The 25,060-nt window shown below is 32.7% G+C and overlaps 3 protein-coding genes across 3 annotated transcripts; 2 read left to right on the top strand and 1 right to left on the bottom strand.

Annotated features, from left to right (window-relative positions):
- Positions 1-1,403: 1,403 nt before the first annotated feature.
- On the bottom strand, positions 1,404-9,294 carry LOC132552868 (NFU1 iron-sulfur cluster scaffold homolog, mitochondrial-like). The gene is made up of 8 exons (XM_060217059.1): positions 9,218-9,294; positions 7,733-7,842; positions 7,054-7,189; positions 6,335-6,401; positions 5,931-6,045; positions 5,015-5,118; positions 3,672-3,806; positions 1,404-2,711 (listed from the first exon to the last, which is right to left on the bottom strand). Exons 1-8 carry the CDS (start codon positions 9,292-9,294, stop codon positions 2,628-2,630), a joined length of 828 nt encoding a protein of 275 aa, XP_060073042.1. The 3' UTR covers positions 1,404-2,627.
- Positions 9,295-9,539: 245 nt separating this feature from the next.
- On the top strand, positions 9,540-11,287 carry LOC132552880 (UPF0728 protein v1g117062-like). The gene is made up of 4 exons (XM_060217074.1): positions 9,540-9,591; positions 10,177-10,287; positions 10,569-10,688; positions 11,210-11,287. The coding sequence occupies exons 2-4, from the start codon at positions 10,194-10,196 to the stop codon at positions 11,272-11,274; spliced, it is 279 nt and encodes a 92-aa protein (XP_060073057.1). The 5' UTR covers positions 9,540-9,591; positions 10,177-10,193; the 3' UTR covers positions 11,275-11,287.
- Positions 11,288-16,065: 4,778 nt separating this feature from the next.
- On the top strand, positions 16,066-24,835 carry LOC132552862 (ubiquitin domain-containing protein UBFD1-like). The gene is made up of 8 exons (XM_060217052.1): positions 16,066-16,085; positions 17,072-17,242; positions 17,384-17,530; positions 18,617-18,652; positions 19,131-19,309; positions 19,696-19,867; positions 22,008-22,090; positions 22,480-24,835. Exons 1-8 carry the CDS (start codon positions 16,070-16,072, stop codon positions 22,588-22,590), a joined length of 915 nt encoding a protein of 304 aa, XP_060073035.1. The 5' UTR covers positions 16,066-16,069; the 3' UTR covers positions 22,591-24,835.
- The last annotated feature ends 225 nt before the right edge of the window (positions 24,836-25,060 follow it).

The raw sequence follows: 25,060 nt of genomic DNA, 5'->3' as shown, positions 1-25,060 counted from the left end.
AGAGGTTGAAATTTTACTTCAGAGATTTGAAACTCTTCTCAACTAATTACTCATTCTGTTTACTATTAACAAGGATTCATTTCTTTTTGGAATAGTAACACAATATTGTAATAATGTGGATGAAATTTCACTTCTTATCAAACATTATATCTACAAAACTAGATGCCTCAGCCAATCCCTAAACCTCAATGCACTTATCAATGTTATAAAAGATCATTTCCTGATTCAATAATTTGTAAATAACCGTAAAAGTGAGCTAATTAAAGGATATTTTGAAAAAGGTTGGAGAAAATGGAAACCTCTTGGAATTAAAATGATTTAATCCAAAAAGTATATATATATATATTTTTAATGTTTTTATTATTATTATCAATATTAGCATTATTAATTTATCCTTATATAAATATCTCTACTTTATGATTTTGATTCTAGTTGACAACTTTGAATACTTCAACCCTGGTTTCTCCCAGTTAGCTCACTGTTTTGCAGTTATATTTATATACCATGAAACCATGCCTCTATGATCTTGTATCTTCTTTCTCTTCCCCTTTCTATACTTTTCTCCACCTTTTTCTAAAATGTGAGTACATGTATTTATGATGTGTATTTGTATATTTGTGAAGGTGTGTAAGTGTGTGGATGTGTGTGCAAAATGAGTGACAGCTATTGACATTATGGATGTGTATAATTTTGAAATGAAAATGAGGTAATCATACATACAGGTAATTACATACCAGTATGAATGAGTGGATTGATGATGATGATGATGATGATGATGATGATGATGATAACGACGACGACGACCACGATGATGATGATCTGGATGACTTGTTTATGGATAGAACATTTTTGTATTCCTGTAATGGTGATGATGATGATGAAGCACGTTACAAATCCTCATGTATGTATATTATGTTGCGTGTGAAAGCCAGTGTGTGTGCTGTCCGGTCTTTATGTAATGAACAAATTAACTTGAAAAACAAATTAACTTAAAAAACCCATTAACATGGTATCATTGTTGTCTTGCTTGGTTATCTTTGTTAAATGAATTAATAATAACTCCATACCAAAACATGTAATATATTTCAACATCCCTAACTAAACAAATGTTAAATGTTTCAGTTAAACATTGTGATGTTTCAATATTCAATTATACATGTTTGTGATACCAATTAAAATTAAAGATAAAAAAGAAATTTGGAAATTTGAATAATTCTAAAATCATGTGAGGGCCATAATGAGTAAATTTATATATTTTCTTAATTAAAATCACCATGAAAATTCCTGTTTAGAAATTTCATCAATGCTTACATTGTACATTCGAGAGCAAGAAGAGTAGAACTTTGTACATACTATTTGTACAAAATAACTTATAAGAGGTAAAAACAACCATGAACAATGTATCATAGCAAAGAAAATAAAACAATTTATTAAATTAACATCAAAATGATATCCAATAGCACATTTTTTAAATAAGTAATTAAATCTTGTTATATAATCCATCTGAAGTAATATATATCCTATGACAAAACCTCTTACTCAAATACCTTCTGATACGATTTCAAAAAATCACTGAAGAGGAGAGTTCAACTAAAATTTGAAATATCTTTGTGAGTGTACTATTTTTTGCTATCTTGGTCATGGCTCTTAAATCTGTAATGTAACCTGAATTTCTGAGATTTCTCTGAATGGAACATGGCAGATTTTACATTTCTTGTTGTTCCTCATATAAACAGTTCTGGCAAATTAAAGAATTGAAACTCTTAAATTTGTTGTACTTAACAAACATGCCCCAACACAATATATATGTACTAAGTCAACAACTGTCATCACAATAGTTGTGAAATAAGGTCAGCAAACTCAACCAAAACACAAAATCACGTACACACACAAACTGAGTTTCCCTTCAAATAAGCTTAATTTGTATATGAACAGGCATGGTTACAGAGGTACATGAAGGTACTTTACAGGATTTATTTGTCGTTACATTACATCAGTAATTTTAGATTTTTAAAGCCTCTAAATTGTACAGTTGCCACACATACAATTAAGTGCAGTGGTTGTACTGCTACCAATGGGTATTATATGTTAGTTTATAATCTCAGGCTTTACACAGTGTCAAACATCATATCAAATACTTGTCAATGGAGCATGCGTACAAACTAGTATGTACAAAATATTTGCAGCATAGATGTACTAGATATGTAAGCAATAAATCAGGACACTGACTCTGTTACTCAAGCAGTGAGGTCAGAAAGAGGACTGAAGTCTTATATTGATATCATATCAAACCATTTACATACATTGCCATCCATTACCTCTATATGTACTAGAAAATTACCATTCTTTTTCTATGTTTTGTGGCACTATAATCACATGTATAATAGGAAAACAGCCTCAGTAAGGTCTCAACAGCCAAGCAGGTAAATGTTGGATTTACATGGTAAATGTTTGATTATTCCTCAAAGATGAAACCCAATTTCTGAGTAGGTTGACCTAGATTTCAATTCATTGGTCTCCCTATACCGTGTCTTGGATGTTTATATAATCAATATGTGAGAATCTTTAGGTCCACTGTGTAGAATATATGTCTAAATCATCATTGGCTGATACTTCCATAAATAGGTCTACGTGTCTCTGGACTTTTCTCCTAGCTTCTCTTCTAGTCTGGTAAACTCTGTATTGTTAACATCATCTATTTCATCCTCCACCTGTATAAAAAAAGTATGTATAAAATTATCAATATGGTACTTGTACATTAATGTAATATACATCTGAATGGTAAATTCTGAAATTCTAGTTGTCACCTAAAATTGTGCAAGTCATCTTATACTATATACGAAAAGACTCAAGTTATGCAAGCATATGAAAGTACATTCATTATTTTCTAACAGAATGCTTATTTGGTCTGCACTCATATATCACATACATTCATGTCCATTTCAAAGTAGATCAAAATAAGATTATCAAAATTGATTTCAAAACAAGTGAACTAAGACTTTAAGCTACAATACCACTTTTGACAATTATTTGAATGTAATGAATTATTTTTCTTTTACTTTTAGAAAGTATGCTACATTAGGCTTCAATAACTATACCTTCAAAGGCATGCAACAATATGACACTTATTATTACACTCACCTGGCCTAAACATATGACATCAGGTACATTGAAGTGAAGCAAGTTCTCAAAATATACTCACCTGGCCCACACCTTTGACTTAAGGTATACAGACAGAAGTGTAGAAAGTTCTAATAATACATTCACCAGATCCACACCAAGGACCTCTAACAGGGGTAACCCTGACAGGGCTTTACTTACCTGGTCCACACCAAGGACCTCTAACAGGGGTAACCCTGACAGGGCTTTACTTACCTGGTCCACACCAAGGACCTCTAACAGGGGTAACCCTGACAGGGCTTTACTTGCCTAGTCCATACCAAGGACTTGTGACAGGGATAACCCTGACAGGACTTTACTTACCTGGTCCATACCAAGGACTTGTAACAGGGGTAACCCTTACAGGGCTTTACTTACCTGGTCCACACCAAGGACCTCTAACAAGGGTAACTCTTACAGGTATTTACTTGCTTGGTCCACACCTAGGACTTCTGACAGGGGTTACCCTGACAGATATATTAAAGTGTAGCATGTTCTGATAATACACTCACCTGGTCCACACCTAAGACCTCAGGTATGTAGAACTGTAGCATGTTCTGCACCCCACTCTTTAATGTCACCACTGAACTTGGACAACTTGTACAGGATCCTTGAAGCTTTAGCTTCACAATACCATCCTCAAAACCCTGTAGAAGAAAACGGTTATGTTAGAATGAAAAATGATACTGTACAAACAATACTCTGATGCTTTTAATCAATGCACCATTTTATAAGTCCATGAGCATTTAAGTTACTTATCAACTTACATTTATAGAATTGAATATTATGAATTTCTGCTGGAAAATACCATACACTGGTCTCAGTAGGTTTTCCAGGTTTAACAAACTCATCATTTTGTAATCAAGAAACAGAGATATTGACCCAGTTTTTTACAGAAACAATTTTTTGGACAACAGAAACAGGTGAATATTGGCTCAGGATTACTGATCAATGTGGGTAAAGTGAACAAGAGGCCCATGGGCCTTAAAGGTCATCTGACTATAAAGAATTATAGATGAATGAGGCCAAATAGGCCTAAAATAAATCGCTTAACTACACTACAGCCTACATAGAAGACATTAGTTGGTTCATGAAAACATTTTCTACAAACTTGAAATTGTATTCTTCATATAAGAACTACACAAATGCCATTACTCAGGACATATTGCTCATTGAAAAAGCATGCTACAGGCCAAATATCAAGACCACCGGTCTTTTGGTTATTGAGAAGAAGTTGTTTAAAGATTTTAACATATTTGACCCTTGTGAACTAGAAAGCGCTTCAAGGTTATTTATATCAATAAACTTGGTAGCCCTTCATCCCTCTGGTCAGATGACATAATAACAAGAAATCCACAGAGCCTGTAATAATCATTAATAATATCTGGTCCTAAAAGTCTCCCCAGGAGATCTATAATCCTTATAAAGCAAAACATTTCTACCGGCATATGGAGACTAAGAATACAGTAACTTGATATGATGAGATTTTTATAGATAATATACTGGGGTATATGCATATGGTATGAAAAAACAATACTTCACACAATCTGCTTTCATACTGCTTGGAAGTAACAGCTGATGAATTAATGATATGGAATACATTAGTATACCATCTAATATGTAATGTAATTCTTCAAAGGAAACAAAACATCAATATTTTGAAAAAATTCAAATACAAATGTACTACAACATGTAATTAGTGATGGATAAAATTTTCAAAATTTGACTCAAAATGAATTTGTTTTCATAGACTTGTTTATAATAATGAAAGAAATCACATATTGACTAGCAATATCTTTGTCCAATCAAAATTACTTTTTACACCCTTTTTAACAAAAAAAATTAATGATATTACCATATAGACAATGTCACCACCATCCTCCTGAACTGTGGGTCGTATTCGAGTGTCAAGCAGTTCCTTAATCATCATCACAGTTTCATCATCATCTTCTTCAATAACTTTAAGGTAGAAGAATATCAAGATGTATATGATGTGGAGCTCCATTCTGATAACTTTATATTACCTATATATTTTTGAGATGAAAATGACACAAGAAGCCCAAGGGCCTAAACAGTCATCTGAGTCAAAATGCTTTTTATAACATGTCATAGAGTTGATTTTGTTAAAAAACATTATAACTTTAACTATATTGTGCACATAATGCAAATGTAAATTGGTGTCCCATGCTAAGGCTACTAACCAAATTTGAATGAAAAGAAATCACACCCAAGATTTGAATTTTTCTATATTAAATCTTCCATCTAGGAACAGTAGAACATCTTCAACTTGACCCATTTTTGGTCCTGCCCATCAGCCCCTGGGGGTCAGTCAAGGAAAATGTGTGCATCTCATACTGTATGCTTAGACTAATAAAATGAAAAAACAAAAAAATTCTAACCAAATTTGAACTATTTCTGAAAGAAATAAACAAATGTAATTTTCCTATATGAAATATAGTAAATTTTATCCCCTCTTCAAGGGGAAATGTGAGACCCTGGGGTCATTAAATTTACAATTTTTACAAAGCACTATAAGACACTTCCATCCACGAAGAATATTTGGTTCACAGACGTAGGGCAATTTGAATAGCCCACCATCTGATGATGATGGGTTAATAAATGTATCAGCCATGTGACCTATGTTGTGGATTAAGGTAATCAATAATATCATGCCAGAAGCACTAACAGTTAAGATTGTAAGATTACAAAACAAAAAATATGATACCATATAAGTGCTCTACAGAAGATCTGTAACAAAGGATATCATGTACCTGTATCAGAGGAGGGTTGTTCATCAGTCAAAACTGGTAGTCCACTGGCAAAGAAATCCATGATTGTAGCAAATATCTGAGGATTGAGGATCTTCCATTCCACATCATCATCAAGCTACATGAAGCAATTTACATTACATTGGGTCATCAAGACTATAGATAAGAATATTGTCAACATTAGAGTTAACGTAAATAACAGTTTAATTGCCAAATTATAGTTATGTATCAGTTACTACACAAATCTATTTTTCAAGAAATTTGAATTCTAATATGTATAACAATTCATAATATTAAAGATTTCTTGTAAATTTTGGTGTTTGTAGTAAACTCCTAAGTACCCATGAATGAGAAAATATTTTGTTCCTTGTATTTTCAGCTTCAAAACAGGCAGTGACTAAACTTACTTTTGTGACTGTAATAAAGTCTGTCCCAAAGAACACTCCTTTTACACCCTCTATTCTGAACAGTTGTCTGAAAGAACAGAACTCATCAGGATAATTCAGATAGGTTAAACACATACAATATGTAATCTTAATGAGAAATAAAGTAAACATTCATCAAGTACCTTACAGGTCAAACATCATCACTTTGGAACTGTTTTTGTATCAAGCATCAATGAGGCTAAAACTTGTACAGTGTTGGAGACATAAACAAACTTGGGCTAATGACTGTCCACAGGAAGTTGTCAAGAATTAAAAACCCCTCTTGAATTTAACTATATTAAAGAAAATGACACTAAAATGATAAAATGATATTCACCAAGGGTTTGGTTGTCAAATTAATCCTTACAAATAACATGTAGATTTAGGTCTCATTTCCTAGTTACATATTCTTCCGTTTAAACCATGTGAAGCTGGTCAATTTTAACTTACTGTGAAAATTCTGTTGATCAAACACACAATTATATGTACACAGAGTGGCATAAAACTGATCTGATGATGAAAGATTATTATCTTTGAAGTTGAGTTTCTTACGAAATTCTGGAAAGGCTGAACTGTAAAGTAATGACTTATTTCAAAGACATTTTTATACATAATGGGAACCTTCCTGATGTGGTTGTTATCTGTTGAAGGTGAAAAGCCTGGATGAGTAAACTGTAACTTTTATTGCTACAGCAGTATACCTGGCCAGAGGTGAACAGTGGGCTGCTTGGTAATTAGGAAAGTCCAATGTGCCTTGTTCCAAGACAGAGGTTCCTGGGAGGTACTTGATACTGTTAGGGTTTGGTGTGTCCTGGGTTTGTATGAACATTGATCGAACTGAAAGTAAGTTTCATTGACAATATATACTTCATACATGCTGAAGTCAATATCATCTGCTAAATATACAATTAATATACCATAATGCTCAAGAACCAATATTTGAGACAAGGACAATTTCATGAGGCTATTGTTACCCACCATAAAATGAAAATAAACAAGAGTCTCAAAAGCCTGCTTGTCTGATACTCAACCAATGTGTTTTGCAAAGTAAATCCCAATTTCACTGTTCTGATTATCAAAGTTTGTTATAGTGAAATTCTCAAAGACAACCTTGAAAGGTTACTGTGACATAACTGCCCAAGCTAATTAATAAATCTCTATTCTTTACAACTTAAAAGATCTCTGTAACAATTTTGTTCAAGATTTCATGTGCAGCAATTATATGTCATAGAGTTTTCAAAGATTGTTAAATAATTAATCTGAACAACTGTATATTGCAGTCTTGATATTATCAAGAGCAGTGAATAATCTACATAAAACTGTCAAATAAATATGTCAAGCATTATCTAGATAACTGAGGATAATGTTAATATACATCACCTTGCTGAAAACTGAATGGTGTTTGTAATTTGCGTGTTCCAAGAGATCCTCCATATTTCCACAAGGCACAATGCGTTGAATAGTTTAACCGTACAGCAGGAACACCAAAACTGTAAATAAAAATTTTAGCAGCTTTAAATACTCAAACATGCTGATATGGTTAAACATTAACAGAAAAAGTATTGAAAAATTTTGGTGAAAACTTTCAGTATATACATGTATGTATTTAAAAATTCCATTTTTTTATCCTAAAAGGTTACAAAATACAATCATCATAATACTGTTTGTTAATTGATATTAATCTTTGTAACATTAAATGTTAACTGAACAAGTTTCAACAACCTGTCAAAGAATTTAAAACAGTTTACCTCATGATGTTGAAAGTTTAAAAAGGAATTTGCAGTTTAACAACTTGGAAGCCATCTTATCAGCATGTTATTGGAAAAATTTCAATATCTAAGTTGTTTGGTTATTCAGAATAAGTTGTAATGAATTTCTTCAACCCACTCAATCATTGTGACATTGAATGTGGGTTGACAACATCATTCATTGGAACAAGTAATACTGTAATGACTTTGTAAATTGACACTATTAGCATAGCAGTAAGATGGAGAATCTTGGTGGTTTGCAAATTTGAAAGCATGAACGTTGACTTCACTAGATAGTAAAGTATAAAGGATTCAATAGTGATGTTAATGTTCAGGAATTATTCGTCCCTCCTTCTGGCCTGGTGAGATAAAAATCAAGGTACTCTAATATTAGAACATGTAATTATAACAGACACTGTGGTATATACATACTTGAAACATGTTGGCATTTAAATCTAAAGAGTGCCAGTTGTGCTTAACAGTAAATGATGTCTTTAAGTTTGCTAACCTCAATGCTGCGATCTGCTTCTGACATTTCTCTTTCATCAAGTAAGGCAATACCTAACGTTACCTGTATCACACGTATCATTTTCTGTAATTATCATTTTTGTGAAAGGAAATTCAACTGAGAAAGAATTCCTGAACTTTTAAATATATTCAATGAGTACCTTACAACGATGTTTATGTATTCTATATAGGTTGAAGCCTTTTGTTTCGGGCACGGACTCATTAGAACAGTATAATCCTAGCACGGTTATGTTGCTGGTATAGTCTATAGAGATGCTAATATAACTAATAACATGTAATAACATCCAATTCACCCCGTCAACTGTAAGATCTTTACTCATTTCAGTTGTTCTGATAATTAAAAAGTCGTTTCGGTTTTACAGTTGGGTTGCCAATCTCTTGTAATCTAACATCTGGTCATAAACCTTCAAATTCAAGGAGGCGGCGGAAAGCCGGCATATCGGGTGTTTTATATTAAACTGATACGTGACCTTACGACTGGCGCCGTTGTACAAGGATTGTCAATGAACAAATTTCTGTCGGTGACACGGTGAAATATTGAAATATGGTAAGCAGATTATTCGGCCCGGCAAATAAGACAGCACAATACCTCTCAAAAGCTCTCAATTTTGAAGTTCGTCCAGAAATACTGCGTAGATATCGAAATATAATTTGTTTGGAAGCCATGTTGCAATCCCGCATACAATAATTCCGCTAAAAATAGAACTCATAACATCATATAATTATTTAATAAAAATAGGTGATCTCCTATTACAGTGAGACTCTCATACAACTACAACATCTTCAACAATATCTTCAATATTTTCCACGGGCCTCTCAAAGATATAATGACGACTGTGCCGCAGTGAATGGCAAAAGCGACTTCCTGGATACAACACGCTTTGATGCAGGTAAGACAGTGAAAGACCTTTGCTTTATCTGTAAGCGTACAAGACTACCATCCAAAGGCGTTGGCAATACAATGTAAGTAATACAGACCGTGCTTATTTGTGTGGTGAAAAATAAGAGGCCACGACTGTAATGTACAGTAGGCACATGTTTTATTGTAGTGACAGACGAGGCTGCAGCATCTAGGATCTATCTATACATATCTATTATACATGAGGTAGATGTACGAGTCTGCTGTTTAGCGTTTGATTTTAAAAAGCAAATTGGTGATTAAGTTTAAAATGAAAGTTTCTGTTCTTTACCTACATTTCAAATCACCATTGTAACTGTAGGGTGGGGAATTGGTGGTCTTTTCATAGTTGATGATTTCCTTTTTTTCATCCATTCGGAGATGCACTTTGATATAGGGTACATATTTGCAGAAAATATCTTGATTTATAAATTTGCTCATTATTATTTTTATATGACACAGCCAATGTAGAAACCAGTTTCCTCCCACAACAAGACTCCTTGCGCGCTGACGTCCGGGCTAACAAGAGTGATTAGTATAAGTTGAAATAACTTGTTTCGCAATTGTAGTAAAATAAATGAAGTTTATATCTATATCTAGAATCACCAGGCCAGCGGTAACAAGACATTTAAACTTATTTTACATTGCAGATAACGCAACAGCAGCTATGCCACAGAATGCCAAAGTGACAGTGTTTTTTGGGCCCTATGAAGCTTGTGGTTGTGTAAATCATTACACAGCACGACTGGAAGGGCTTGAGAGTATGTACTGGAGTTGGACCATGTGTTTGATTTTAAAAAAATTTTGTATCCAAAATTGATCAATTTCATTTATACACCTTGATTAACGTAATATTAATTATCATTCTTAGAAATAAATTGAATTTAAGTTACTGAAGTGACGTATCATATACCTATGTTGACTCAGATTAAGCAATGCAAGTAAAATGAAGAGTAATCTGTAAAGTAAAAGAAAAAAATATATTTTTGTTTCTGAAAAGCTTTCCAAACATTTTGTTTATTTTCAAACATATTTCATTCAGCCTCTCTCATGAAAGAAGGACATGAGGTTGAATTTGAAGAAATGAAAGACTTGAACAGTGTTGAGCTTTGGGTGAATGGTGAACGTATTTTCACTTGTAAAATACAAGACTTAGATTATGGTAAGTTGTTATCTTATTTCTTCACAGCTATTAATGTCTTCCAGTGTTTGCTGCAAACAAAAAATGATACAAAATATGCTGAGGTCTGACATCATTCATCTGATTGGTTAATGAATGGTTATAGTTCTATTGGAGTGTCAGCACTGGTCTCAAATAGAATTATAGACAAAAAGGCATGAAAGAATAAAGCATAAATCCTATTCAAATTACAGCTTTATGTATGTTCAAAGCTGAATTCAGCACAAGCAGCCTTTGAAACATTAACCTCAATTTTCCTTAACTAAGTCTCTCTCAACAGCAAGTATAATCACCTTGATCTGATCCAACATAGTACAAATCCCGAACAATATGTCCTGAAGTTGTAGATATTGACCTCTGTCTTATACTCTTTTATGACAGTATTTTATGCATTATGATTGACATTTTATCGCTCAATAAATGCCCTTTGGAGTGTATCATTTGTGTATGTAGATGTAACTTAATGAATATTTCACCATTTGTTAATCTAACTTTATTGACAGGCGGTGATGGCATTTTGGACGAGAATGTACAGAAAGCTGTAGCAGCAGTTCAGAACGCTTTTTGAATATGGATCACCAATGATTGCAATATTTTCAGAATGTTTCTTTTCTGTTTGTTTCCTAAAGAGTCTATTTTTCATATCTATTTATCTATGTTAAGCTTTTTTTGTTTATCATGCTGTCATAGGTGTTTAAGTTTTGTATTTCATTTACAGTTTAATCACATGTTATATTGTCAATAATTGATACAGGTATTTGCTTTTTTTTAATTCATATTAAAAATTAGTCAGTACTGTTTTGATTGTTTCTTTACACTTTGTAGTTCAAAGTTGTATTTAATGTAATACATTGTTCATACTTCACAATATCTATTTATAAGATTTTTCATTGACCAAACTTATAAACATATTCTACTTTGTATACATTTTTAGCCACAGCATTGAATGTACATTACTGAACTACTATTTATGTATATCTTCATGTAAAGCCTTGTTCAAAGCCTCACATTCCATTATAGATAGAAACAAATGGAAATAGATACATCATTATTGATGCATGAACATGATATTAAATATGTTAATATTGTTACATTTGGAAAAAGAAGAAAGAAAAAAACCCAAACAAACTATCAAAAAACAAATTAAAAAATATTTACAACAGGAAAACTTGGTATCCTTGTAAAGTTAGAATTATTTTCGTAATATTGCGTAATGTTACCACTAAACATTTTGTTATGTTCTGGGACCAGTTTTCATCACTTTGAACGAACATGAAGTGGTTTTGCAAAAAAAAGAGATATGTAAATGACTGTGATGACCTAAAGTAAATTTTGTATGTTTAATTGTGAGAACATTGATCACTGCAAATGTCATGTGCATATCCAAATTCTTCATCTAAAACGTTGAATCTGTAATAAAAAGTCATATTTATAGCTTATTTTGTTAGGTTGTGTGAATCAATTGTATGAAAATAAAATCAATATGATTAAATGATAACTTAAATATTTGACTTAGTATTTCAGTGTGTTGGGAAGTCGTAGATTAATCAGTTTAGAGATTATTCAATGTTTTAATCAGTTGTTAGTTATCGTCAATAAATTAATGTAACTAATGGAGAAACCAGTTATGGAAAGAAGACAAGCTGACGACCAATCTTGGTGCCACCAAGTCGGATGCCAGGCATTGTTATTCTCCTCACTGACATCATGTAATCGATTGTTTTTACAATGCTGGATAATGATCTTCAGTATGTGGTATATATAGATCATCAAAAGAGGTAAATGGTGATGAAACTTATATAAGATATACAAGTATCACAATAAAGAAGCCTTCTTGTGGTTTGGTCTGTCATGCAACTTAATAAAATAAGGCCGCTTTCGCGCAACTCGGTTGAAACGGTGCAGGTGGTCTGAAATTAATCTAATATACACGAACGCACATGCACCGGATATTGGACCTGATGTATGTAAAGGTTAAAATGCGCAGTTTCGGAATTCCTGTCAAGCAGAAAACAAGCTAGCTGTCCCTTGAAGCGAATAGATGAACTCTAGATCTTCATTGGTGAGAGCTGCCTTTGACATTTAGGCGGAGTGCCGTCGATTTTATCGTGACATGGGATATCAACACCAACCCTTGGTTTCATCAAAGATTTGGAATTCATTGTATCATTAGGAGATCAGTCATCAATTAATTATTAATGATATTACAAAATAAATAAATGCTCAATATGTACAGATGTCAATGGCAAGAAATTTTACAGGTTACGGATATTTCACAGTCCGACTGACGTTATAGACTGTCTATTGCCAGGCTTTTGTATCATTATATTTTTCATCACTCTCTGTAATACAAGGTAAAATGTCTTGGATGCTCTATCCAGAAACTCGACACCTTTGCTCTCCGTATCGATGTAGACGTCAGCAATCTTGTTACGTATTTTACAGTTGACGTGAATGATATTTTTCATAATATATGTGGAGAACAGTAGATATGGTGAGTATCTTGATATCGGAGGAAGCCTCCAACACATCTTCTTTGCGGTAGTTTAACGAGTTCACTAGTCTTTTGGAGGGAAATTGAGCACTTTGTAAGCAGCTTGTAATATACATATGAAAACGCTAATATCTTGACAATATCCGGAATAAATCCCATGTGGAGACTTGATTGGAATTTCAGGTATTATACAAGTGCGACAGAAACATTTAGTTTTCCAAAAAGTAGGTTTGCACGAGTTACGGAATTTTGTTTAGATTTGTTTCCACCTTTGTGTATAGGAATGAAGGTTTCAGGTTCCAAGTTTAGGAAATAAAATGGCATTGTTTTTTTTTATTGCATTGAATAACCGAAGTGAACAATTAATAGGTTACGTCCTCCGTTTTTTTCATTCTCCCTCCCCCCCCCCCCCCCCCCCCCCCCGCCTTTTTTTTTTTTTTTAATTTCTTGTAATTGACATCTAGTTCAATCTCGTCAAACGTAAACGAATCGATCTAGTGTGTGTCTTGCACGCTGACCTATAAATACTCTGTAGACAACAAGCGCGCATTGTACATTGCAGGACAAATATAACGAAGTGAAACAGCAAGGATTTAGCCACACAATTTGCAATATACAATATATATATATATACAATTATTTAATATTTGAAATACATTGGAAAAATGAAAACATTTAAGATATAAAAACATTTAGGATATAAAAACCCATTAACGACATACTTAAACAAATATGGATCGCTGCAGCCAAATAAGAACCGATCTTAAACACGACCTTCCTTCTATTTGCTAATGCGGAACAAATGTTTCAGTTGACATAACGTGTTTCGCAATTGTTGTAAAATAAATAAAGTTTATATTATATGTCTACTGACTGATGAATCTTACAGCGTGGATGACGCAGAAGCTTGCCTATTGCTCTGTACAATTTAAGTTCTCTTATTACGTGATTTACTTCGTACATACTAAGTTATCTGTTGAATTTCCTACAAAATTGCTGAAGGTGAGCTGGTTTCCGGTTTATTTCTGGTCTAGTATAATGGTGTTAAATGAGGAAACGGTTCGGGAAAATCTTATCCCCAAGTATCAAACATTCGTCTTGAAACGGAAGCTGTGTTCCTGGACCAATACTTGGAATATAATTAAATATTTGGACATCATTTTGATGCCCTGTAAAACCACTATGTACATATTGTAGAACATTTGAATTATCTATGATTATGATGGGTGCATGCTATGCATACCAATGTCATCCAGTGCTTGGGGATAATAAGTGAAATGAGAGATAAGGTGTGCAAACTTCCAGTCGCAGCTAAGCGCTTGTACAAAATATCATCGCAAAAGTAATTGCTGGACAGATGGCAGAGAAGGCAGCGATAGACGACATCCAAATATGGTATCTATATCGACAATACTGAATGTATACGAATTCTTTATCCGTGAATTTGTTCCACTATTGCACTATAATATTTAATATATTATGAATTTTTCAAGAAGGAAAATTTCAAACATCCACTTGCTGGAGTCCAGGTATTCTGGAACTGGTAGGCGCGGACTGAACGACAGTGATTCCCGTCAGTCCAAAGGACTCCATCGATCCCTCGTGTTGTCCTGTACTCGTCAATCGACCTCCCCAAGACTTTACCGATCCTCCGTGACGTCCTCCCATCGTCAGTCAACATCACGACAATCATCGTGCCCGCTACCAGTTTCTCGGCATTGGTCACCTCTCGTCGTCAGACGAGGAAGGAAGACAACCCAAACAAAAGAAAAAACCCTAAAACATCGATACTGTAATCTCTCGTAAGGGAGAACTACTAAAACATCCCAAAGCTGTTCACAGCATTAGGCGTTCATATGATTAGTAGCGACAGTAATTTAAACATTCAATTGGTAAAACGTTGTCTTCCAATTTTTATTTATTTATTTATTTTTTGGTGGAAAAAATTGGAAAACATAAAAAAAATCTATAATATATAAAAATGAAATCAATTTTTGCTTAAAAGAAAAACCCGAGAAAAATATACAATATGCGTATTTTTTCACCTTACGGAAAGATTTCAACTTTTATTTTCTTATGTACTGACAAAAATAGTTATGTGATACATAAAAGTTTAGACAAAAGTTCACAGAAATACCTTTTAACCACATTTCAAAGTGTACACATGAAAATGTTCCGGGGTTATGTCGTCATCCACAAAGTGTATCTAAAATACATCAGGACTTTAATTAGTAAAACAAGATGTTTTCATGGAGATAGATCCAGGTAAAGGTAGTAATTAGCCAACAATCCATTAAGGAATGAAAGAAACTTGTCAGGTGTTAAAAGACATCTGAATATTATCGATGTGAGTGAGAGACACCTCCGGCTAAGTTGACTGTAATGGAGTTGGAGGTATGCAGTCCAGAAACCACAATATTCAATAGAAACCTAACAAACCCCCCCCCCCCCCCCCCCCCCCCGTTCTTTCAAGACAAGGTTTTCGTTATTCAATGACACTGGGCTAAATGTAGGTTATACCAGTGACGTACACACACATACACCAGTGAGGTACACTATATATTCATGTGTAATATTTCCGGCCTGGTTACGTTGTAATGTGTAACTGACTGTCAATTTGAAAGTTGATCGATAAATCTATTTTCTTCTGCATTTCTATATGTAAACGCCTATATCTCTGTTTTAAATGCATGTGATTACTTAATCTTGACAAGAGTATATTACAGCCACGGAACACTACTCCTGTCATAAAAGATGTATAGAGTTACCTCCCATGTATAGCTCTCTTTTCATTTTTATTCGGTACCCCTCCAGGATTTACCTCAATAACAATCATAAACCGAGATTCTCCGTTTTGAACGAATACAAAATGGCGTCACAATCTGGTAAGAGAAAAGTTTCCAGAAAAATAATTGCCTCTATTAAAAATCAAACTGATGACAAACACAGTAATGAATGATCAACATTTCTGGATAGTTGCTGGATACGAATGAAGTTCTTTATGGCAGAGATAAACACAAGCAAAGTGACCTGTTTATCATTTTCGTTACAATATTTGGACAGCTTTCAATTTCGTTTGTCATGTATGGTCATGCCTGCTAATGTGTGTTTTTAGTGAATGTTTAATAGCCCAAAATAATAGTTATCTTTTAGGTTTTATCGCTAAATAACGGTTGACTCTACGGTCATCGTTTTGATGATTAATTTGAGCATTCATGATTAATGTACTTATGGCGTTTTCCGTGACTCAAATGGATACATTATTACAAGCGCTGCAAAGGTTGGTTTCACAAACATGGTTGGTTATGAAACCAGAAAGGTCACCATTTTTTTCAAAGACGTATTATGTAAAAGCAGAGAGTACACGGTGCGGGTCAAGATAACATTAATGTGTTAGTCAAGTGAGACTTTTCCTTTCTCCTTTCATTAAGGGAGTAAACTCTTGCAAAAGAATGTAGACCTTACCTTCACAGCACACTTTAAAAGAGCATAATAGAAGTGAAAATGACCACAACCTTACCTTATCTTAATCAACAAATTAATGTAATCAAATTATATGCCACCTCCTGAGGCCTATATAATGGAAAGGTGTCTTGAGACTGAGAGATGCAATAGCTGGCTTTGAGATATATCTGAATAGAAGATAGAGAGAGATTGACTATACCTGTTATTTATATATATATGTAGCAAATATATATTAAAAATGAAAAACCATAATACCAAATGTATCTGTCAGTGACTGTTCAGTTCAGAGTTACAGTCATATAACATTAAATAACAGGAAAATACATTTGAACCTTAAGCAAAATACAATGTCAATCCTAGTTTTACATGGACGTTAATTACTTGATTTGTACCTTTTGTTTATTAGAAACACCACCAGAGGTCTGTGACCAAGAAAAGATGGAATCAACAACTAATGAACTCCAGAAAATAGAAGATGAAATAAAGGAGCAACCAGACAAATCTGATAAAGTAACAGATCCTGGTGGGCAAGGCCATGGAGATGTCAATCAAAACCAGACAGAAGCTTCCTCTTCAAGTAAGGCCTGTACAGCTGACAAACCAAGATATATGTGATTGTTTATTATTGTCCAATAATATTTATACAGATATCAATAATTCTAACATTTTTCTGATCTATATAAAAGTACATTCCTAATCTTGACTTACTGTGTTATAGAATCATCAGAGAATACTAATGCTGCATCAGAAACAAAAATGGAAGAAGTGGAATTCAAACTAATATACAAAAAACAAAAGTTTGATGTCTCATTTCCTGTGGACAACACCATAAAAAATCTCAAGGAACATGTTGAAACCCTTACAGGTACGTTTTTAGATGAATGAAAAATATAGTGATAAGAATTCTTTTTCAATAATATTATAGTAAAGTTTGATTGAAACTTTCCATTTGATCATTTTCATATGAAATTGCGGAGAGGACTTGTTACAATGGAATGGACAAAATGAATTGTCTTTAAATCAATATTATTATCAACCATTGTTTTAAATCCTCCATATATGAAATAGACTCGTAGATCAATCAAGTAAACAAAAAGAAATACACACCTCATATTTGAAAATTGAATTGTTTTACTTGTACTTGGAGTATGATTGACATGACTCACACAATTTATGTAAGTGGTGAATTTTGCAATGTATACATTAGGTTTTCGTTATCTTGATCAGTGATCATTTTGAAAGCAAATCACAATTTTAGCACAGAATCTGATTGTTTGTTTAACAGCAGTCACTATTATATTGCAAAAGTTTGGTTAACATCTAAAACTGAAGCTATTTTGTGGCGAGGGTTAAGAAAGAGAAAAGCATCAAACCATTGGGAAGCTACATTTTCTTTCCTAAGCCAAAATGCAGCTTGTATCTTCAGACATTAACCACATATTCTTTATATTTTGCAATATTAGTTGAAAATACAGATTATCCAAAGTTCCACAGTTTTTGTTAAAATGTGTATTAACCTGGTGTTGATGTTATGCTGAATTAAATCAGATGATATACACCCAAATAATTGTTCAATGTGGATACATAGTTCCAAAATTCAACAGGTATTATAGCAATTTTATGATTTTTTGTAACTAAACTTTTTTATTACAAGCAAAATCATTTAAACAGTTCTTCATATTTTGTAATTTGATTTTTTAAGTAAATCAGAAAGTTATTTCAGCAAATTAATGCACGTGCTGAAATACTTTTATTTTCATCACTGCTGAATACAACAAAAATATAAGAGGCAAATGTATTCTGACAATGCTAGCATATGAAATGTATGATTTAAATACAGTGTCCCTTTAAGAGTTGATTTTTAGAGTTAAACAGAACAGAAGAATCAAAACCTCAAGAAGAAATCATTAAATCTTTTTTTTTTTTTTTTGTTAATTGTTAATGATTGTAGGTGTTCCAGCAGCTATGCAGAAAATCATGTTTAAAGGTATGTATATAGAATATATACAGAGTACATACCATTGGAAATGCATGGTGTGATCAATCTGTGGTTGATTTGCTACTAGCTATGGTGATTAATGCATTTTATCACAGAACAATAGTATTATCAAAAAAGACAAATATGAAGTATGGTTGATCTAAAGTGGATAATTACAAATTGTGAAAGTCAGTAACTTGTAAACTTAAAATTATGTGAATTGGAATGTATAAAAAGAACCAGACATATATTATGTATTGAATAATTTAGCTTTCAAAAATATCAAATAGCTGGTACAATCCAATAGATATGATGAAATTAATGTTCTCCAAGATTCTACAACTAGCTACAGAGTTTTGGTCAATAGCTCAGCAATTTACATGAATATTACTACTAGAGAGCTTCTATTGAAAGAAATGTTTTAGTATTTAGTGTAGTGTATGAAAAATTACATTTTGGTAAAATATGATTGATTCTGTACATTTAGGTTTAGCTAAAGATGAATGTACATTACGAGACTTAAAAGTGACAAAAGGATCCAAGATCATGGTGGTCGGGTCTACCCTTAATGATGTGTTATCCATGGGTAAACCCAGTGCCAAAGAGTTGGAGGCTGATGCCAAGTCTGCAGCATCAGCTGCTAAAGAATCTTTATCCAAACAGAAGGTGAATCATTGTCTAAGTAGGACTGACAGCTATATGCATGATTTCTTTTCTTGGATTTAAGTAGCCAGAGACACTTTTTATTTAGTTGCCATGACAAACTAACATTCATCATAAGAAAAAATGCTGTTGTCTTTTAAAACTGTTAAAGTGAATAAGGTTAAAGTGAATTAGTATATGAAAATGGTTGAAGCAAAGGATAACTTCTAAAGATTGAATCAGTCATGTTGAGAATTGCCTACTAGAGGGATATTGTGTCTGTCAAAATTATAATGACACTACAATATAAATATATGATGAAATGTACCATTTTCAATTCGTTTATCTATTAATAAAAGATGTTAAGGAAACTTGTGAATGTCTTCTGTTATCATGATTTTGTTCTGCAGGACCATAAAAAGGTGCTAGAAAAACATGGGAAACCAGATGATTGCATTCCAGGTCACAAAAGACGAGAGCCATTACCACACCAACCCATTGCTGGCATGTACAATAAGTCAGGAGGCAAAGTCAGGCTCACATTTAAGCTGGAGTTGGATCAGGTGTGGATAGGAACGAAAGGTAACAGTTATGTCTGTTTAATGTTGTATAGGATTACATATTCTGATTACTGCATGGGGTTATCTGTGGAAGTGATATTATGTCAAAGATTGTCAGTTAATCAAAAATGTACTTGTAAACTAATCAAACGACACAAAGTCATTACAGATGCATGTAATTATCATCAGTACACAGATGAAAATTTTTCTCTGGTATGGACAAGTTTTAAGTTAGGAGTTGATTAGTTCTTTCAAATACAAAAGATTAAACTCATCTGTAACATCTGCAGGATTGCCAGTTTACACTTTTTATTGAAATTATCTCAAAATGAAAAATGCAGAAATTTTATTATTTTTTAGATTATTTTATTATTTTGGAATTATTATGTCAGGTGTGAGAGAGAAATTGTCAAGTCAGGTTAAGTATTATGTCAGGTGTGAGAGAGAAATTGTCAAGTCAGGTTAAGTATTATGTCAGGTGTGAGAGAGAAATTGTCAAGTCAGGTTAAGTATTATGTCAGGTGTGAGAGAGAAATTGTCAAGTCAGGTTAAGTATTATGTCAGGTGTGAGAGAGAAATTGTCAAGTCAGGTTAAGTATTATGTCAGGTGTGAGAGAGAAATTGTCAAGTCAGGTTAAGTATTCTCTAGTATTTAGGCAATCAGTGTACATTTGAAATCAATAAAAATGTTTTCAAAATGATCATATAGTTTTATATTTTTCTAGTAGTAGAGACGGTAAAGTATATCAACAAGCAGTGGCACTGTTATATACATGCATCAGTCTATTTAGTTGTCAGTCAAATCACATGACAATATACTGTAAATCACTTAGATTACATGAATACTTTATTTTACAAACTCACCTTTCAGACTTATTCATGAATATATTATTTCGTGAAGGTTGATCTAGAATTGACTTGGAATTTACAAATGATGAGTTATTACAGATATAGACTCTGGAAAACTCCCATGTCAGCAACTGATAGCTTCAATTTGAGAGTCATGTGACTGTACCTGAAAAGTAATTTAATTATGTTACTTATGTATACATGTGTCTGAATGGTATCTACCAGAGTACAGGCCAGTATGAAGACAAAATAGATAAATGTGAACACCCCGCATGCTTTAATGTTTGATGAGTGAAGTGACTTGTTTTTAGAGTAAGATGACTTCAGTAGGCCAGACATATTGTGCAGTGTTTAACATTATGCTTCGTAACATGTTTATGCTAATTAATACAGTAGTCATCCAAGGGGTAATGACTTTGACAGTTTTCCTACTGTTTGTTTCGTAATTTTATAATATATATTTTGCAAGTTAATCTCTGTTATTGTAAATATTTTACCACCTTTCCAACACAAAAATAACATCAGAGATTTACAATTTTATATATAGTGGCACACATGCTCAACTTCTGACTTATAGACACCATTTTTGTGAGGTTCTATAGTCAGCAATATGGGGATGTCATTTAAAGGTATAGAGTTTTTAAAATGTCTGAATTTGAAAGAGATATACGGCTAGCAGATCTGTTTGTGATATATTGAAAACGTATATAATAAATTCAATGGAAGTGCAAGTTCGATGGAAGTGTAAACGAAAGTAAAAGCAAGTTAACAATGAAATAACAAGGTTGTCATCAAGAGATTCGTACAAGTTGTTGCAAGAAATTCCAATGCATGATTGGCTCTCCTTGTATATTCATACAAAAATAAATGATACACAAAATATCAGTGATTTACATATAATTAGGTATATCTTCAATAGATCCACAATTAGTTATATGATTATAATATGTGTATGGAAAGTCACCGAAGGTTAGTATTCTATGTAGTAGTAACATTGTATATAGAAAAAATAATGTGGTGAATATTGAGATCTTCTATCCTCCCATCCACACTGTAGTTCTACTTGACAGTCAGAAGAGTCTGGTTTTGATGGAAGTTGCTTTAGTAGATATTTTGGTTAAATGCTTTTTCTGCACTTTCCTTTCCTCCCCTATATCATGCTGTGTATAGTTTGATTTGAACCTGTTTTATTTTTGTTTTGATGATTTAAATGAATATGATTATCAATACACTCCTTTTTATGCTATGGATACCAATATCTTAGCAATACTCTACTTTTAGGATATAATAGCTTTCTACTTTTTATCTTACAGAGAGAACTGACAAAATTCCAATGAGTTCTATTAAAGCTATTGTGAGCGAAGCAATTGAAGGCCATGAAGAGTATCACATGCTGGTAAGTAAACTTTGATTTATCAAATATCTTAATACATTATTAGAAAATATATTAAGATATTTGATTAATCTAAGATAAATCATACGTGTATCTTAATACAATGATTTTGCTTTTTGGTGTCAGTCTTATCTGAATACTGTAACATTTTTAGTGCCTGAAAGCATTGTGCTCAGTGATAATTTCTCTTAGCACAATATCATTTATTTGTATCTGTTGAAAATACAAAAATGTATTGTTTACAGATTTTTAAATATCTTCAAACAAGAACTCAAATTAAAGCATTAGCATACTTCACTGGATGCTGTGAATTCAACCTTTATATATTGATAAAATATATTTATATATGTATACATGTCAATGTAATTAAAGAAGTCGTTGTCTTTTCACAGGGAATACAATTAGGGCCAACAGAGGCTTCACGCTATTGGATATACTGGGTGCCAGCTCAATATGTGGAGGCTATTAAAGAAACAGTGTTAGGCAAGTGGCAATATTTCTGATTGGATGTGTTTGTACTGCTTCATGTGATGTGTACGGGAAGGACATATGGAAGTGATATGTGATGACGAGACAGTGAACATGTGGATGGATGGATGCAAGGGATCTGGAACCAAGCTGGATGGTTCATCTAGTATTGCTTTCACTGCAAACAACTTCATTTTTGAATTATTAGCTTTAAAGTCTTTTGAAACAAAGGCTTATTGTGTTACTGATTTTTCTGTAGGTTTCTTTTCATTTACAATGACAGTAAATTGTTTTAAATAGCAAAGTGCTTTCTGGTGCATTAAGAATGCATTTTATTACTTTACAAGGAATGTTGCTTTTGTCCCAACATGTAATATCCATTCAGGTGCAGTAAAACCTGTCTAAATAAGCCCTATAGGATATGTACTCAGGTACTTATGTACTTAAGTATTCAGATCTTTGTTGACATTGACCCCTACTTTCCTCATTATGTACAGATTACATTTTGGTATATCAAGCCTGTCTAATTCGAATTTTGACTATTCAAAAATAGGTATTACATTACCAATCTCATTGAATAGATCATTGGTAAACATTTTGTGAATTCAGGCCCTTCCATTTTCTGCATAAGAATATCCTTGCAAAATTTTTATTGCCATAAAAGATTTGATCTGATAACATGCATTTTCACAGTGTAAATCATCCTGAATAATTAAACATCAATATTGACTTTAAACATTAGGCTCACAATCATGCGGACTGTTTAAGTTTTCATTTGTCTGTGGAATGTCATCCATTTTTTAATTTACAGTACTCATTATTTCTATAGATAACTGATTGTGAAATAATAGCTGGATATTATCAGAATTGGTTTGTGGGTTCAACCTTCGCTGGGTCTCTACATATCTAATTTGAGTTTGGTTGTAAGATGGCTGACAGACAGCAATTTTGGATTGTAAAATGGAAGAGTGTTATCACTATTTTACTGAAGATATCTTAATATTAGAATATGACTTCTCCTTGATCGTCCACCTCATCGTTAAGTATTTGTGTTAGGTTCCTTTTCTCAGAATCTATAAGCACAATAGTAACCAGATTTAGTAAACATTGTGACAATAGGGTTAACAATTTGAATCGGAAGAAATGACTGAAATCTATCTATCCATTTTGGTGAGTTTAACACAATTGAAATGAATTCAAAATATTCGAATTGACTTGAAACTTCGTTCAATTAAAATGTGTATAAATGTATACATATTTAAACCTATATTATTGTTTTTCACTGCTTGGCCAGAATTTATTTTAGGAGAAATTTTCGTGTTATGGGTCTTAGTCATATTCATCAATATCAAGATGTTACATTTGGCTCAAATTCTTGGGTAGTGTAATTGTTTTAACAATCAAATTAGATGAATTTATGAATAACTAATGTAAAATTCAAATTTTGATATACTGAGATATGGAATACTTTAATTGAATTCTTGAGTAAAACAGTGACATCTGGTGGGATTTTGATCTTCAGGAATGCAGATAATACATTCAATAATTTACCAATTGATTTCTAATTTGTACACAGCTTCAACAAGGAATGTTTTATGTCTCATTTACATAAGTGAGTTGAAATAAATGCAGTGCGATATTCAATTTTGCAGAATTCTTTCATTAATTATAATTTTGATGTTGATATTTAGGAAATTACATCTCATAGACCCCAAAATGACTTTATTGCAAGCTTTATTTATGCCATTATAGCTATATAAAAGAAGGTTGTATCAAAATCAGAAAATAGGTATATGTTGAATAAGATTGATGTCTCCTGGTGGATTACTGTAGCAGGTTTTTTTTTTAATATTCTGTGTAACAAGCAATACTTAATGGGAATGTCAGTTATAATATCATAAAAGAAGGACAAAATGTGCACATTTCAGAATACCTGTTAAGGCATTCATCATTTTGTGTTATAAACGTTAAAATCTGTTAAAGTGTTATTTTTCCTTTGAGAAAAAAAAGAGATATTTACTTCTGTAGAGAATTCACAAATTTTGCAAAAGTGTTGTTTTATTTTGAAAACTATACCGTATAGTGAAAATGTTATAGTTCTATTATTGTTCAATTTCAATACTTACCACTTTTACACATATTGTTCAACTGAAATGTGAATCAAGCAGTCTTTTGAATGAGATACCTTTGAAAATATGACAAAGAGCTGTGAAATACCTAGAGTGAACACCTACTGATGTGTTTTCCTTGGTAAACAAAATAAAATTTGTTATAACCAAATTTTTGTTTTGTTCTTTGAAAATCATATGGTCACATCTATCTGACTAAACCAAACTTTTATTTTGTGCAAAGCAGGGAATTAAAATTTAGTTTAATGAAACTTCATTTATTTTACATCCAGTACAAAATAAGTTATTCAAGCTATGAATCACTGCCAAGATAGGAGCATACTGGAGTACCAGGGTAAAGTGCATGTGGTCAGGCATGGGACTCATACCTTTTCAC

Source organism: Ylistrum balloti, unplaced genomic scaffold, assembly GCF_031769215.1.
Source record: "Ylistrum balloti isolate Yb309-2 unplaced genomic scaffold, AGI_CSIRO_Ybal_v1 Utg370284, whole genome shotgun sequence".
Taxonomy (NCBI): domain Eukaryota; kingdom Metazoa; phylum Mollusca; class Bivalvia; order Pectinida; family Pectinidae; genus Ylistrum; species Ylistrum balloti.
The sequence above is the reverse complement of the archived record's forward strand: the minus strand, read 5'-3'. Positions and strand labels throughout refer to the sequence as shown.